The following is a 12,282-nucleotide window of genomic DNA, read 5'->3' as shown; positions in this document are numbered from 1 at the left end:
TAGAAAGGGAAAAACCACTCAGTCTCCCCACCCATAATGAATGGGGAAACCACGCCTTCCTAGCTTCCTCCAGGCGCCATCTTTGCCCCTTTTTTGCTGAATCACTTTACTTAAAGTTTTGCCTTAGGCCGTAGGCTGCTCAGGCCGAATCTCATTAGGCGCTGTATAGACACACCCCATCATAGACCTAATTTTTTTCTATTATTTTTTTATTTGGAAACAGGTTCTCTTCAGTCAGTGCAGCTGGCTTTAAACTGCACGATCCTCCTGTCTCCGCCTCCAAAGTGCAGGGATTATGTGTGCACCACCATGCCCAGCTCTAAACTTAATTTCAACGAAGGAAAGTATAGATAATGTAAAATAATCCATACATATATATATATATATATATATATATATATTTTATTTATTTATTTATATAGTACTGGGAGTGGAACCCAGGGGCTTTTCTATCTCCAAGCTATACTCCCAGACGTATTTTATATTTTTTTATTTGGAAACAGGGTTCCACTAAGTTGCTGAAAGCCTCATTAAGTAGCTGGGTAGAAAATTTTTGGCTGAAAATCGTTTTCTTTCAGAGTTTGGAATATGTTACTCCTGCCCTTCTGTCTTTCTTGATTTGTTCTGGGAAGTCTGGAGTGATTCTAATTTGTTTGCCTCTGAATGTCAATGGACCTTTTGTTTTTGTTGCCTTTAAGATTCTCTCCTTGGCTTCCACATTGATCATTTTGACAATTATGTGGTGTGAGGAACCTTTTTTCTGATCCTGTCTAAGGGGAGTTCTATAATTTTCCTGGACCTGTGTATTGATCTCGCATTGCTCTATGTTTGGAAATTTTTCTGCTATTACTTCCTTGAAGAGATTATTGATCCGTTTGGTTTTACATTCTTTTTCCTCCTCTCTTACAATTATTCTTTGGTTACCTCTCTTGAAATGGGCCCATATTTCTTCAATGTCAAATTCCTGCTGTTGGATCTTTTTCTAAATTATAAACTATGCGTTCATTTTTGGAGTGATCATCTTCTAGGAGCGAGATTCTATTCTCCATGTGGTCTAATTGATTTTTTTATACTTTGAATTGAGGACTTTACTTCAATGATTGCATCCTTTATTTCTTTTGAACTCTCTCTAAATTTTTTTGAAGGTCCTGTATTATTTCTACAGTTATACTTCTGATTTGATCTTCTGGAGATCTCGGAATTTCTGTGCTATCAGTTTCTGATATTGTGGGATTGTGGGCATTCATTGCTCCATTGTTATTTCTCTTTCCCATGATTTCAGAAGTTTGTGCCTTCTCTGTGTTCTTCCCTGGGTCACTACGACTTCACTTAGGGTGCTCTGGATCTCGAGTCTGTGGTAATCTCAGTCACCACCACTCTTTACTGAGTTGTATCACAAAGTCTCAGACCCTGGAAGTTAATCGAGGCTTTGTGAGAACATGGGGTTTCCATGCTGGGTGTTTTCCCAAGGGGAGTGTGACTAGGGTGTGGTATATCTGCCACTGTTACTCCTTTCCTGGGTTGGACTGCAAAATTTCAGAACCAGGGAGATTATCAAAGCTGTGCAAGTCCCTGAGAGTATAGTTCTGGGATTTCTCCTTTAGGGGCTGCAAGGACTCTAAGAGTATATGAATAGACACCCCTTCAGTAGTGAATGAGATATAAAAAACACTCCATAAACTTCAGTTGTTTTATGAAACAGCAATGATCTGCATTACTTTGTTAGGTAGACAGAGTCTGAAGTACAATTTCTCGTGTTGGAATCTTGATTTCACCAGGAGCTTTCTTTGTGATTGTGAAAAGCCCAGGGACTTGTTTTGCCTTAGTTTTAACATCGGTGAAGTGGGAATGATAAAGAGAACTTCTATGGTTGTTGTTAAGCTTTCTAAACATGTATATTGGTAGTGTTTGAAAAAAGTGCCCCCCCACCCATTCCAAACGGCCACATTATAAGACTCCAGGGGATTCCTGGTGCAGAATCCCATGTGCAGTGTTTTTCTAATACCTACAGTTGAGGATAATAAACTAGTCAGAGTGGAAATTGTGTGAGTTTAAATATATCAAATAATAAATAAATGTATAAAATTACCAATTTTTTTATAATAGGAATAAATTATTACTAAATTTTTCCATTTAATATTTTAGTCAATGAGTGACAGAAACCATAAAATATGAAAATTGAGATAAATTAGGAACATTATATGTGAGACATAAAATAAATGCAGGCTTTTATTACTCTTTTACTTTATCTTTTTATTGATTGTAATCTCAAATAAAAACAAAATTCTTTTTGTCATAAGAAAAAAATTTCTTATAATAATTAAAACAAAACTTGGGTATATAAAATAAAACTACCATAAGATAAAGGAAATAAACGTTCCTGGGGTCCAGACCTAGCAGGAGTAAGGGTTCATGTGTTGGTGAGAGAAGAGTCGAGGTAGAGTGAGAGAAGACTCTGACACAGGATACCAGATGCAAGCTTCTCCAACTTTATTCAGGATTTGTTACAATCTTTATACTTTCTTTCTTGGCAGGATAGACAAAACCACAGTCATGCAAGCAGAAAACTTCAAGGTCAGAAAAAGTCTTTAATAGACTTCAGGACAGCATGCCAGACATTTAATAAATCATAGAAAGTATGCTTTGCCTCATATCATAAGGTCAGCTTGAACTTAATCTTATATCTTGGCCCAAAGTAAGGTCAGCTTGAACATTATCTTTGGCCCAAACTTTATCCTTGGGAAAAAAAAGATCTTTGCTGACTCAGTATCTCATATGCGGCTGCCCATTAGTTATAATGCTTATTCATAAAATACCAATTACACATGATAATCTAAATAATCTTAAAATATTTTTAAAGAAGAAGATGCTTATACTCATGGGGGACTTGAGCTTTTGCAAGTCCCCTGGCCAAGCTTTTGCTCAAGGCTTGCATGAGATGCTGTAGCACAATGTTAATTAAACATTAAGGGCTCAGGGTTCAATATTTTTTGAGAAAATGTTCAAACCTGAACCAAGCATGACCTAGGAATTTTGTTCAGGATTGTAGAAACCTGAAGGTCTGTCCTGCAATTTGCTCAAATATATACTTTTATTTTGAAAACCCGTTCTTACCAGGTGTGTCTGTGGCTTTCAATCCCCCTGGCTTTTCACAGACCTTATTGTCACTCCAATTAAGAAGATGACATCAGACACAGCATAATATTTTCAGAAAGTTAATAAAATAAAGTTAACAAGTAAACTGCTGAGGTTGTACAGAAGGACCATGAGAAATGGTTAACGGGTAACATATTTATGTGTTTGTGACAGCAATAAAAACAAATGAACCTTTACGTTGGAGGAACATACTGCTTCCACTGACTTTAATAGTGTGATCATTTGAAATTTTCTATGGTTGCCAAGAATAGTTTGTCAAAGTAGTTTCTGATAATCCTCTGTATCTCCAAGCTGCCCACAGTAATGTCACATTTTATTCTCTTATTTTAGTAATTTGGGTTGATTCTTTCTTTTGGTTATATCTATCTCATTTATTTTTTAAGAAAAACATTTTTGGTTTTGTTGATTGTTTGTATGTTTACTTTCTACTTTTTTTATTTCTGCTCTGATATTAGTGACTTCCTGTCTTACACTGGCCTTTGGAAAAGTATTCACATTTTAAAGGGCTTTGAAGTTTCAGAACCTTAGGATCTTTCAAAGCAATTGTTGACCTGCAGCTGGCAGTCACATTTTTCATGTTTCCTCCATTCTTTTTATTTAAAAAGCTTCCTTATAAAGCAAACCTTGTATTGGTGCTGATGATGTTTGATGGTCTGGGAGAGGCATTTGTTTATATAAAATAAATATTATTAGTAGAGCAAAAGCAATCTAAGACCCCCTAGTAGGATGTGCCCATAAGTTAGGATTAAGCCATTTTAGATTATTAGTTAGTTCTTGATACAATGCAGTATCTTGATCTGATTTTTGGTTAGCAAATATGGTACATAAGATTTGTTGATGAAGTGGGTTTCTATTTAAAGTATGTTCCATAGAGGCCATTTGTAATGATCCCTTCATGTTATCCCAGATGTGTAGAGTAGCATTTCTTTCATTGTGTGTAGCACAGATATGGTTATGACTAGTGTCACCATGTAGGCTGTGTCTTTTAATGAGAGCCTGTTGTTCTTTATCTAGACATATTTTGCCTCTAAGACATCCACCCCAGTTGCTATCATATTGAATCTATGTGTCTGATGGATCATAATTTGAATGACATTCGTCATGAATTGGTTAACAATATGAGCAGAGAGAGTATTAAGATGATGAATTGCTAATTTTTCTTTGAAACTGTGTAATCCTTCATTTTCTAGAGATGTGTGAGATTTATAGGGATCTATCATTGCAATTGTTTTGTTAATATCCATAGAGTAGTAGTGTTTATCTGTGTGACTCTGGAGTGAGTAAATCAAGAGAACAAATATTCTTGAGTAATATTTAATATCTAAGTGTCATTAGCATTATTTATGATATATTGGAGCTTAAGACTAAAAGATAAGGCTGAGGAATACAGACCATTTTAGAATCATTAATATTATGTGTAAGGCTTATGGTATAAATGGAAAAATGAAAATAATTTTCAAATAACTGGTTTCTAGGAAAGCATGGAAATCCCAGACTTGAAACTTCATTGTACTATGGGCTTCATGAGTGAAAGTGTTTTCAGAATTTCTTTTTTAGTTGCTTTATGGTTAGTGTACAGAAAAGCTTCTGATTTTATAAGATTGATTTTATATCGAGAGACTTTCTAAATGCTGGTTTCTCAAAAAAAATATTAACAAGATAGAGAAATCTCTATCTCACCTAACAAAAAAAAAGGGATAATCAACCCAAATTACTAAGATAAGAAATGAAAAAGAAGATATTACTACTGACAGTTAGGAATCCAGAAGACTATCAGAAACTGCCTTCAAAAATTAGGGCGTGGTGGCACATGCTTGTAATCCCCACGCTTGGGAGGCAGAGACAGGAGGATCGCGCAGGTTTGAAGCCAGCCACGCGTGCTGGTTTAGGAGACCCTGTTTCCAAATAAAAATGTAAAAATAGGTCTGGGAGTGTAGCCCAGAGTTAGAAGGGCTTCCAGGAACCCCATTACCACCAAAAAAAAAAAAAAATTTACTTGCCAGGCATGGTGGTGCATACTTGTAATCCCCACACTTGTGAGGCAGAGACAGGAGGAGCATGCATGTTTGAAGTCAGCCACACTGACTTAAGAGACCCTGTGTCCAAAATAAAAAAAAAAATTATAAAATAGTTTTGTAAGTTTAGTCCAAAGGTGAAAGGGCTTCCAGGAACCAGTACCACCAAAAAAGAAGAAAAGAAAAAACTATACTTAACAAAATGGAGTATCTTAAAAAATTAAACACTTTCTAGATAAATACAATCTGCTTGAATTGAGTCTAGACAACATAGAAAAATTAAAAAAACAATACCAATCAAAGAGAGTGAAACAACAATAAAAACCTTACCATCAAAGAAAACCCAGGACCAGATTGTTTCCGAGGTGAATTTTATAAAACCTTTATAGAAGAGCTAACCCCAATACTCCTCCATCTACTTTTTCTAGTTCATGAAAAATATGACTCTCCCAAATACCTTCTATGAATGCAACATCACATTAATACCAAAACCAAATAAAGATGGTTCTAGAAAGGAAAACTACAGACATATATCTTTGATGAACTTGGATGCAAAACTGGTAAACAACAACAAAAAAATACTATCAACACATATTCAAAACCACATCAAGAAATCATATACCATGAGCAGGTAGGGTTCTTCCCAGGGATGCAAGGTTGGTTCCGTATATGAAAATCAATGTGTAATTCATCATATAATCAGAGCCAAAGAAAAAATTCATATGATCATTTCAATAGATGCTGAAAAAGCATTTGATAAAATTTAGCATTCATTTAGGATAAAAGCAGTGCATAATCAGAATAGCAGGAACATACCTCCCTATTCTAAAGGCAATCTACAATAGGCCCATAGCCAACATTATATTAAATGGAGAAAATCTTTGAGAATTCCCTGTAAGAAAAGGAATAAAGCAAAAATGTCTATTATCACCTCTTCTCTTCAATATAGAACTTGAGAATCTAGCCAGAGCAATAAGGCAAGAAAAGAAAAAGAAAGGAGTACAAATAGGAAAAGAAGAACTCATACTCTCTGTATTTAAATGACATGATACTATACTTCGTAGGCTCAACAAACCCAACCAAAAGGCTTATAGAACTAATAAACAAATTCAGAAAAGTCTTTGGTTTCTTTTTTCATCATGCTCATGCGGCATTGTTTAGGCATCCCTTGTTGGAAATGACCAACAAACCTGTGAGTAAAATAATAACAAAAACCTGGGCATGGTGGTGCACACTTGCAATCCCACCCAGCATTTGGGACATTGGGACAGGAGAATTGCAGTTCTCTGACAGTCTCAGCTACTTAGTGAGGCCCTTTAAAACTCAGTGAGACCCTATTTCAAACCAAAGAGTAAAAAATATGGCTAGGAGATTAGCTTGGTGGTAGAATTTCCTTGAAGATTCAAAGGGGCAGGCTAGGGGATTACACTAAGAAGTGAGGTCATATTGTCTGTTTTTTCATATATTGTTGTCCCTCTAAGCAGGAAGCTTACATTTGGACACTGCTGTGTAGATGTAGAATGCCTATGAGGTAATGGTTAAGAGGAAAACTACTGAGGAAGAATCTACAGAAGGTCCTTGGGACAATGGTTATTATGTGAGATGTCTAGGAGTTTGTGTGAGTTAGAAAACCAGTTAATGTTTACCTTAGAGGAACAGGCTGTTTTTAGTGAGTTAAAAAGTGGTGTTATAGCTTTCCAAGACCCTTCAACTTTTAGAAGGCAAATGTTGATTGTTTTTGGCAGTAATGCTCTCCACAAATTCACAAAGAAATAACTTTTCTGGCACCTGTGGCCATGAGTGTCAATTTTTAACCTGGAGTAATAAATATACATGGATAAAAAGGTGTTCATTCCCAGTCATGAACAAGTGAGCAACCATGATGAACTTTCTCTTCCCCTTCCTTGCTTTCCTCGGAGCTTCTGGTGAGTTTCTTATTAAAAATTCAGCAGGTTTGTGTCCATGTAAGTTTGTACAAACAACAAATTATTAATTTATGATATTTCTTAAGAAAATTAAAATTCTAAAACATAATTACATAGCTTTAGAAATTATTAAAAAGCCCCTGGCCTTAGCAATAGCACAGTGAGAAAGTTCAAAGTAGAGGACTTAAACACCTTATGTTTTGAACTATGAACTAAATTTAATGAAGGAGGAAAAAAGGAGAGTAGGCATGAAATAAGTGCTTGTCTTGAGACCCCAAAAATTTACAGATAATATATGAAACATATTTGTGCTCCTGGAACTGAATGAGAATTTCAAAGTCAAGTCAGCCTTTTTTTTTTTTTTTCTTTTTTTTTTTTTTTTTTTTTACTCAAGAGGAATAAAGGTCAAATATGTTCTTTCTCAATGTCATCAACCTTAGGGATGTTTAATGGCAACTTGCTAATAAAACATCTCTGCTATATGTATGTCATTCAATTTGCAAAAACTAGACAAAAGAAATATATTTCTATTTTGAATCTATTGCTATTTATACTACTAATACTTACTGTTACCTTTTCCTAAATTAAAGACAAAAAATTCAATTCCTGTCTATATGCCTAGATCCTGTTTTTCTAAACTTATTTTCAAAAAATGAAAATATAGATAATGAAAAGAATTAGTTTTTAGAGTTTCAGGAAATTCTGACAAAGCACAGGACACTCCAAAATATGGAATACATAAGTAAATACTGGAAGAAAAATAGGGACAAGAGGAAATGTTGAAGGAAGAAAAAATATTTTAAGTGATTTCCTAAAACGTTTACCCTTGAACTATAGAGAAAACTTGAGAGAATGAAAGTACAATATTTCTCTTTCCTTCCCTGCCAGAAAAATATTACATAAGTCCTAAAAATCTTTCTTTTTTCTTTCTTTTTTTTTTTTTTTTTTGGTGGTGGTACTTGGTTCATGGAAGCCCTTTTACCTCTGGGCTACAGTCCCAGACCTATTTTTTACTTTTGGAAACAGGGTCTCTTAAGCCAGCGTGGCTGGCTTCAAACCTATACAATACTCCTGTCTCTGCCTCCCACGCACTGGTATTACAAGCGTGCACCACCACACCCAGCGTAAAATCTTTCATTCTAATACTTGATGGAGACTGCACCAATAACAATATACCTACAACCACAAATATGCCAGAAAGATAACTGCAAACTTTCTACCTAAATGCACTGCTATATATTCTCTGTAGCAATCAAGCATTTATTTTATAAACAGAACTGGATGTAAACTTTTTGGTTATGTGTTTGTGGTGTGTATGTATGTGTGTGTGTGTGTGTGTGTGTGTGTGTGTGTGTGTGTGTTATATAGAATGTAAGCACACAACATATTTATCATGTTTAAAACACAAATCTAAAAGTTTTATTATTGTTAATCGTGATAGAAATAGGATATAAAATTTTAATAATTTGAATGATTTCAGTTTAAATACTATTTATTTGTTATGGGAGACAAGAAAATATTCTAATTTTTATAGTAAGTTTTAAACATCATCATGGTTAAAAAGTATTCATAAGGTGGATGTCTAACAGAGCTTTCATCTTCTGCTAGTGGCTTTCTTCACTGATAATGTTGATGACAATGCCATTGGGGGCTACACCTCTCCAAAGGATGCTATTCCTTACCTAGTGTCGCTGAACATTGGTTATCCATTTTGCAATGGTGCACTCATCACAAAAGAGTGGGCCTGACTGCAGCTCAGTGTTTACATAGGTAAGTGACCACTATTCACATTCCAATGTTCAGGTATCATTTTAACCTCAAGCCCCACCAAAACACATGTAGAGTAAATTTGAGTTATTAAAAGGGATAAAACATCAATATACTAAGATTCTGATTGTTACTTCAATAATATTGTGATGTATTTGGGGACTTTTACATGAAGCATGACCTCTTAGATTTCCATGCTTTCTTTTCTTATTTAATATTTTTTATTGAGGCATTATAGTCATATATCTTAATGGTAGAGGCATACATGCAAACACCATTCATTTAGCCTTTACCCAATTCCAACCCCCATTCTCCCCCCCTTCCCTCCTTCTCATGTTTGGCTTAGTGATTGACTTCAATATATTTGTGAATGGACATCATGTACATTAGGAAATTTCTCTCTTCCCTCCTCACATCTCCCTCAGTTAGGATGCCTTATTTGCTCGTCTACAGTTTCTCCTTTCTTGTATAGACTTCCAGATATAACTTCCTTTTCTTGCTTGCTTCTGCATATTAGGAAAAGCATCCAATTTTTTTTTAACTTTTTGTGGCTAACCACTGTCACTTATACCCCACAATTCACAATTGTCAAACTAAGGAACCAGTTAAGAAGTACATCAAAATGTGATTGAATTACACAACTATGGAATATGTTCAAATGAAATTTTACTCAGTCAGAAAAAAGAAATAAATACCATTATTCACAGAAAATTATATATAACCGAAGAATATTATAATTTGCATGATTTATTTTCAAATGAAAGTACTATAGTAATGGAGAGAAAACCATGGTTGATAAAGGATCTCCAGAACTAGCTAAAGAAAATGAATAAGTACCTAATCCTAATGATTATAACTTAATTAGAAAAGGTAGCATAAGAGAGTAAGAAAATGTCTCCTATAATAACATATCAAAAAAAAAACATGACCCATGCATACTGCTTGATACTCTGCTATGCCTTTAATACTAGCTACTCAATAGTAGCAAACAGAGGAAAAATGGCCAAGGTGACCATTCGTATTTTATCGTCTACACTTTTAGTGGAGTCCTGTGGGGTTTTATTCTTATATCTTACTCTTCTAACAAGGTGATAAATAGTCAGTTTCTAATGAAAATGGCACTTGCCTAAGATACTCTTTAACATTCCCCTGAATGGTTTTGATAGTGCATCAGGCTTTTGGTAGTCCATCAGGCACAATTACCTGGGCAACTAAATATTTGAAGAGAATGAGGATTTTGTTCGTCATGTGGGGGTGTGGTTAAAGAATAAAGAAAATTTTAAAGTTGGATATTAAGGAAACATTTATCTTTTCACCCAAAGGGAATCAGGGTTCACCTGGGTATATACAACATTGATGCTATGGTGGGACATGAGCAAGTCATTCGTGCACGTAGAGTCCTCATCCACCCAGGCTACAATGATAACAATTATGATAATGACATCATGCTGATTAAACTAAACAAACCGGCCACCATCAACTCTCAAGTGTCTACCATCTCTCTGCCAACAACCTGTCCACCTGCTGGGACTCAGTGCCTGGTATCTGGCTGGGTCAACAACACTGGGAGCAATGGAAGTAAGTGCTCCCTGGAACACTGGAACCAAGTCTGAGAACACAAGGGGTGAAAGGATGGCAAAGGCCTACCAGCCTAAATTTTCACTCAAGGCAGTGCTTGCAGAGGGCAGTTTTGATATTTGCATCTAGGAATATACAAATTAACTTCTGGAATAGTATTTCCAGATGAATATAAAAATAAAAATGTGGACTTATTATTAAATGACAAGGTGTTTATCAGAAATGTGATAAGTAATGTGCAGAGATCTAGAAACAAGAAGGGTAAATAGAACTGCATCTATAAGATTCTGCACTCCTCCATGTATATAAAGGCTTTACAAAAATCTCTCCACTTGAGAACCACCACCACTTCTATGTTGTCGGCTAGAATTTCTTGTTAAGCCTTCTGTAAAAAATCCTCACCCACATTAAAATTCATTGGAAAATGATTAAATATAGTGGGACAGTTGGGAAAAACAAGAGAAAAACTGGGAAAAAATTTAAGGATCTCTGTAGGTAACCTTGCATTTTACTCTTGGACTCAACAGGCAAACCCTCTCTTCTCCAATGTCAGGATACTTCTATCCTCTCTAATTCTTCATGCCGCAATTTGTACCCCTATCGAATCACTCCCAATATGGTATGCCTGAAATCAATAAGGGATGGAAATCAATGTTCCCGGGTGAGTTTATTTGTATTGCATCTGCACGAAGCTCAGATTTACTCTCCTCCATCTTATTTCTCCTTTTCTGAAATAAGTAGGACTGTTAAAATATCTGTGTCCCTGTTTCTGAGATGTGAGCAATAGCTGTAACTTATTGGAAGTTTTCACTTAGTGATACTGATAATTTGTGTCAGAAAGAAACATGGAGAGAACCATGTTTGTATGCAGTACACCCTATTAGCCTTCTGAGGAGGTATATACTGCAAAGAAATTCTAATGGAAGAAGTATGACTAGTGGGGTAGAATTAAATATGTCCTAGCCTTGCTTTTGATTGGGAAATAGGGGCGAATAATGAAAGAAAAGAAACTATAAGCAAAAATGGAAAAAAGTAGTAATAAGCCTGGCATGGTGACACACACTTGTAACCTCAGTACTTTTGAGCCTTAGACAGGAGGATCACTGGTTCATGGCAAGCTTTAACTATGTAAGGGAGGCCCTTCACAACTTTGTGAGACCTTGTTTCAATATAAGGAATAAAATTATGGTTGGAGGCATAGCTCAGAGATAAAATGCCTCTGAGTTTAATCCCCAGTACAACTGACAAAGAAAAAAGTAATTATATAGAAAAAAGATTGAGGGCATATGTTCAGGAAAAGGGGAGGCCTTTCATGGACAATCATGAGATTCTGATGTGGTTTCTGAATCTTGGGAAAGGACTTAGCTCCTATTTTCCAATATGAACATAAACTGGACTCTTTTGCTTCTTCCTCAGGTTGAAGCTGGTTCACCTGCAGTGTGCAATGGGGAGCTCCAGGGCATTGCCTCCTGGAACAGAGAGTCTGATCTGAGAAACAATGTTCGTGTCTATACAGAGGTCTGCAAGTATGTGAACTGGATAAGGAATAACATATCTAGGAATTAAAATCTTTAGTTTTTCACAATCTTGAACTTGTTAGTCAACTTCACTCTCCACTCTAAGTATGAAACCAGCATATAAATAAAAACACTTTATTCTGCAGTATTTCTAGAAAACTGTGGTCATTCCTTAAAACTGGAGAACTCTTTCCTAAACTTATTGCTAAGTTAGGAGGTGAACAGGGTGCTAAAATATTTTATAGAGTAATATAAAAGGTCATTTACTCTTTTAACCTAAACAATGTAAACTTAATGATCACCTAGCCATTGGCATCCTGTACC

The 12,282-nt window shown here is 35.5% G+C and overlaps 1 protein-coding gene across 1 annotated transcript; it reads left to right on the top strand.

Annotated features, from left to right (window-relative positions):
• Window positions 1-10,224: 10,224 nt before the first annotated feature.
• Window positions 10,225-12,007, top strand: LOC308266871 (trypsin-like; the record flags this gene model as incomplete). Its single annotated transcript, XM_080701259.1, has 3 exons — window positions 10,225-10,441; window positions 10,969-11,102; window positions 11,858-12,007. The coding sequence occupies 3 exons, from the start codon at window positions 10,225-10,227 to the stop codon at window positions 12,005-12,007; spliced, it is 501 nt and encodes a 166-aa protein (XP_080557385.1).
• Window positions 12,008-12,282: the final 275 nt, after the last annotated feature.

Source organism: Muscardinus avellanarius (genome assembly GCF_963383645.1).
Source record: "Muscardinus avellanarius genome assembly, chromosome: 9".
Classification (NCBI taxonomy): domain Eukaryota; kingdom Metazoa; phylum Chordata; class Mammalia; order Rodentia; family Gliridae; genus Muscardinus; species Muscardinus avellanarius.
The sequence above is the reverse complement of the archived record's forward strand: the minus strand, read 5'-3'. Positions and strand labels throughout refer to the sequence as shown.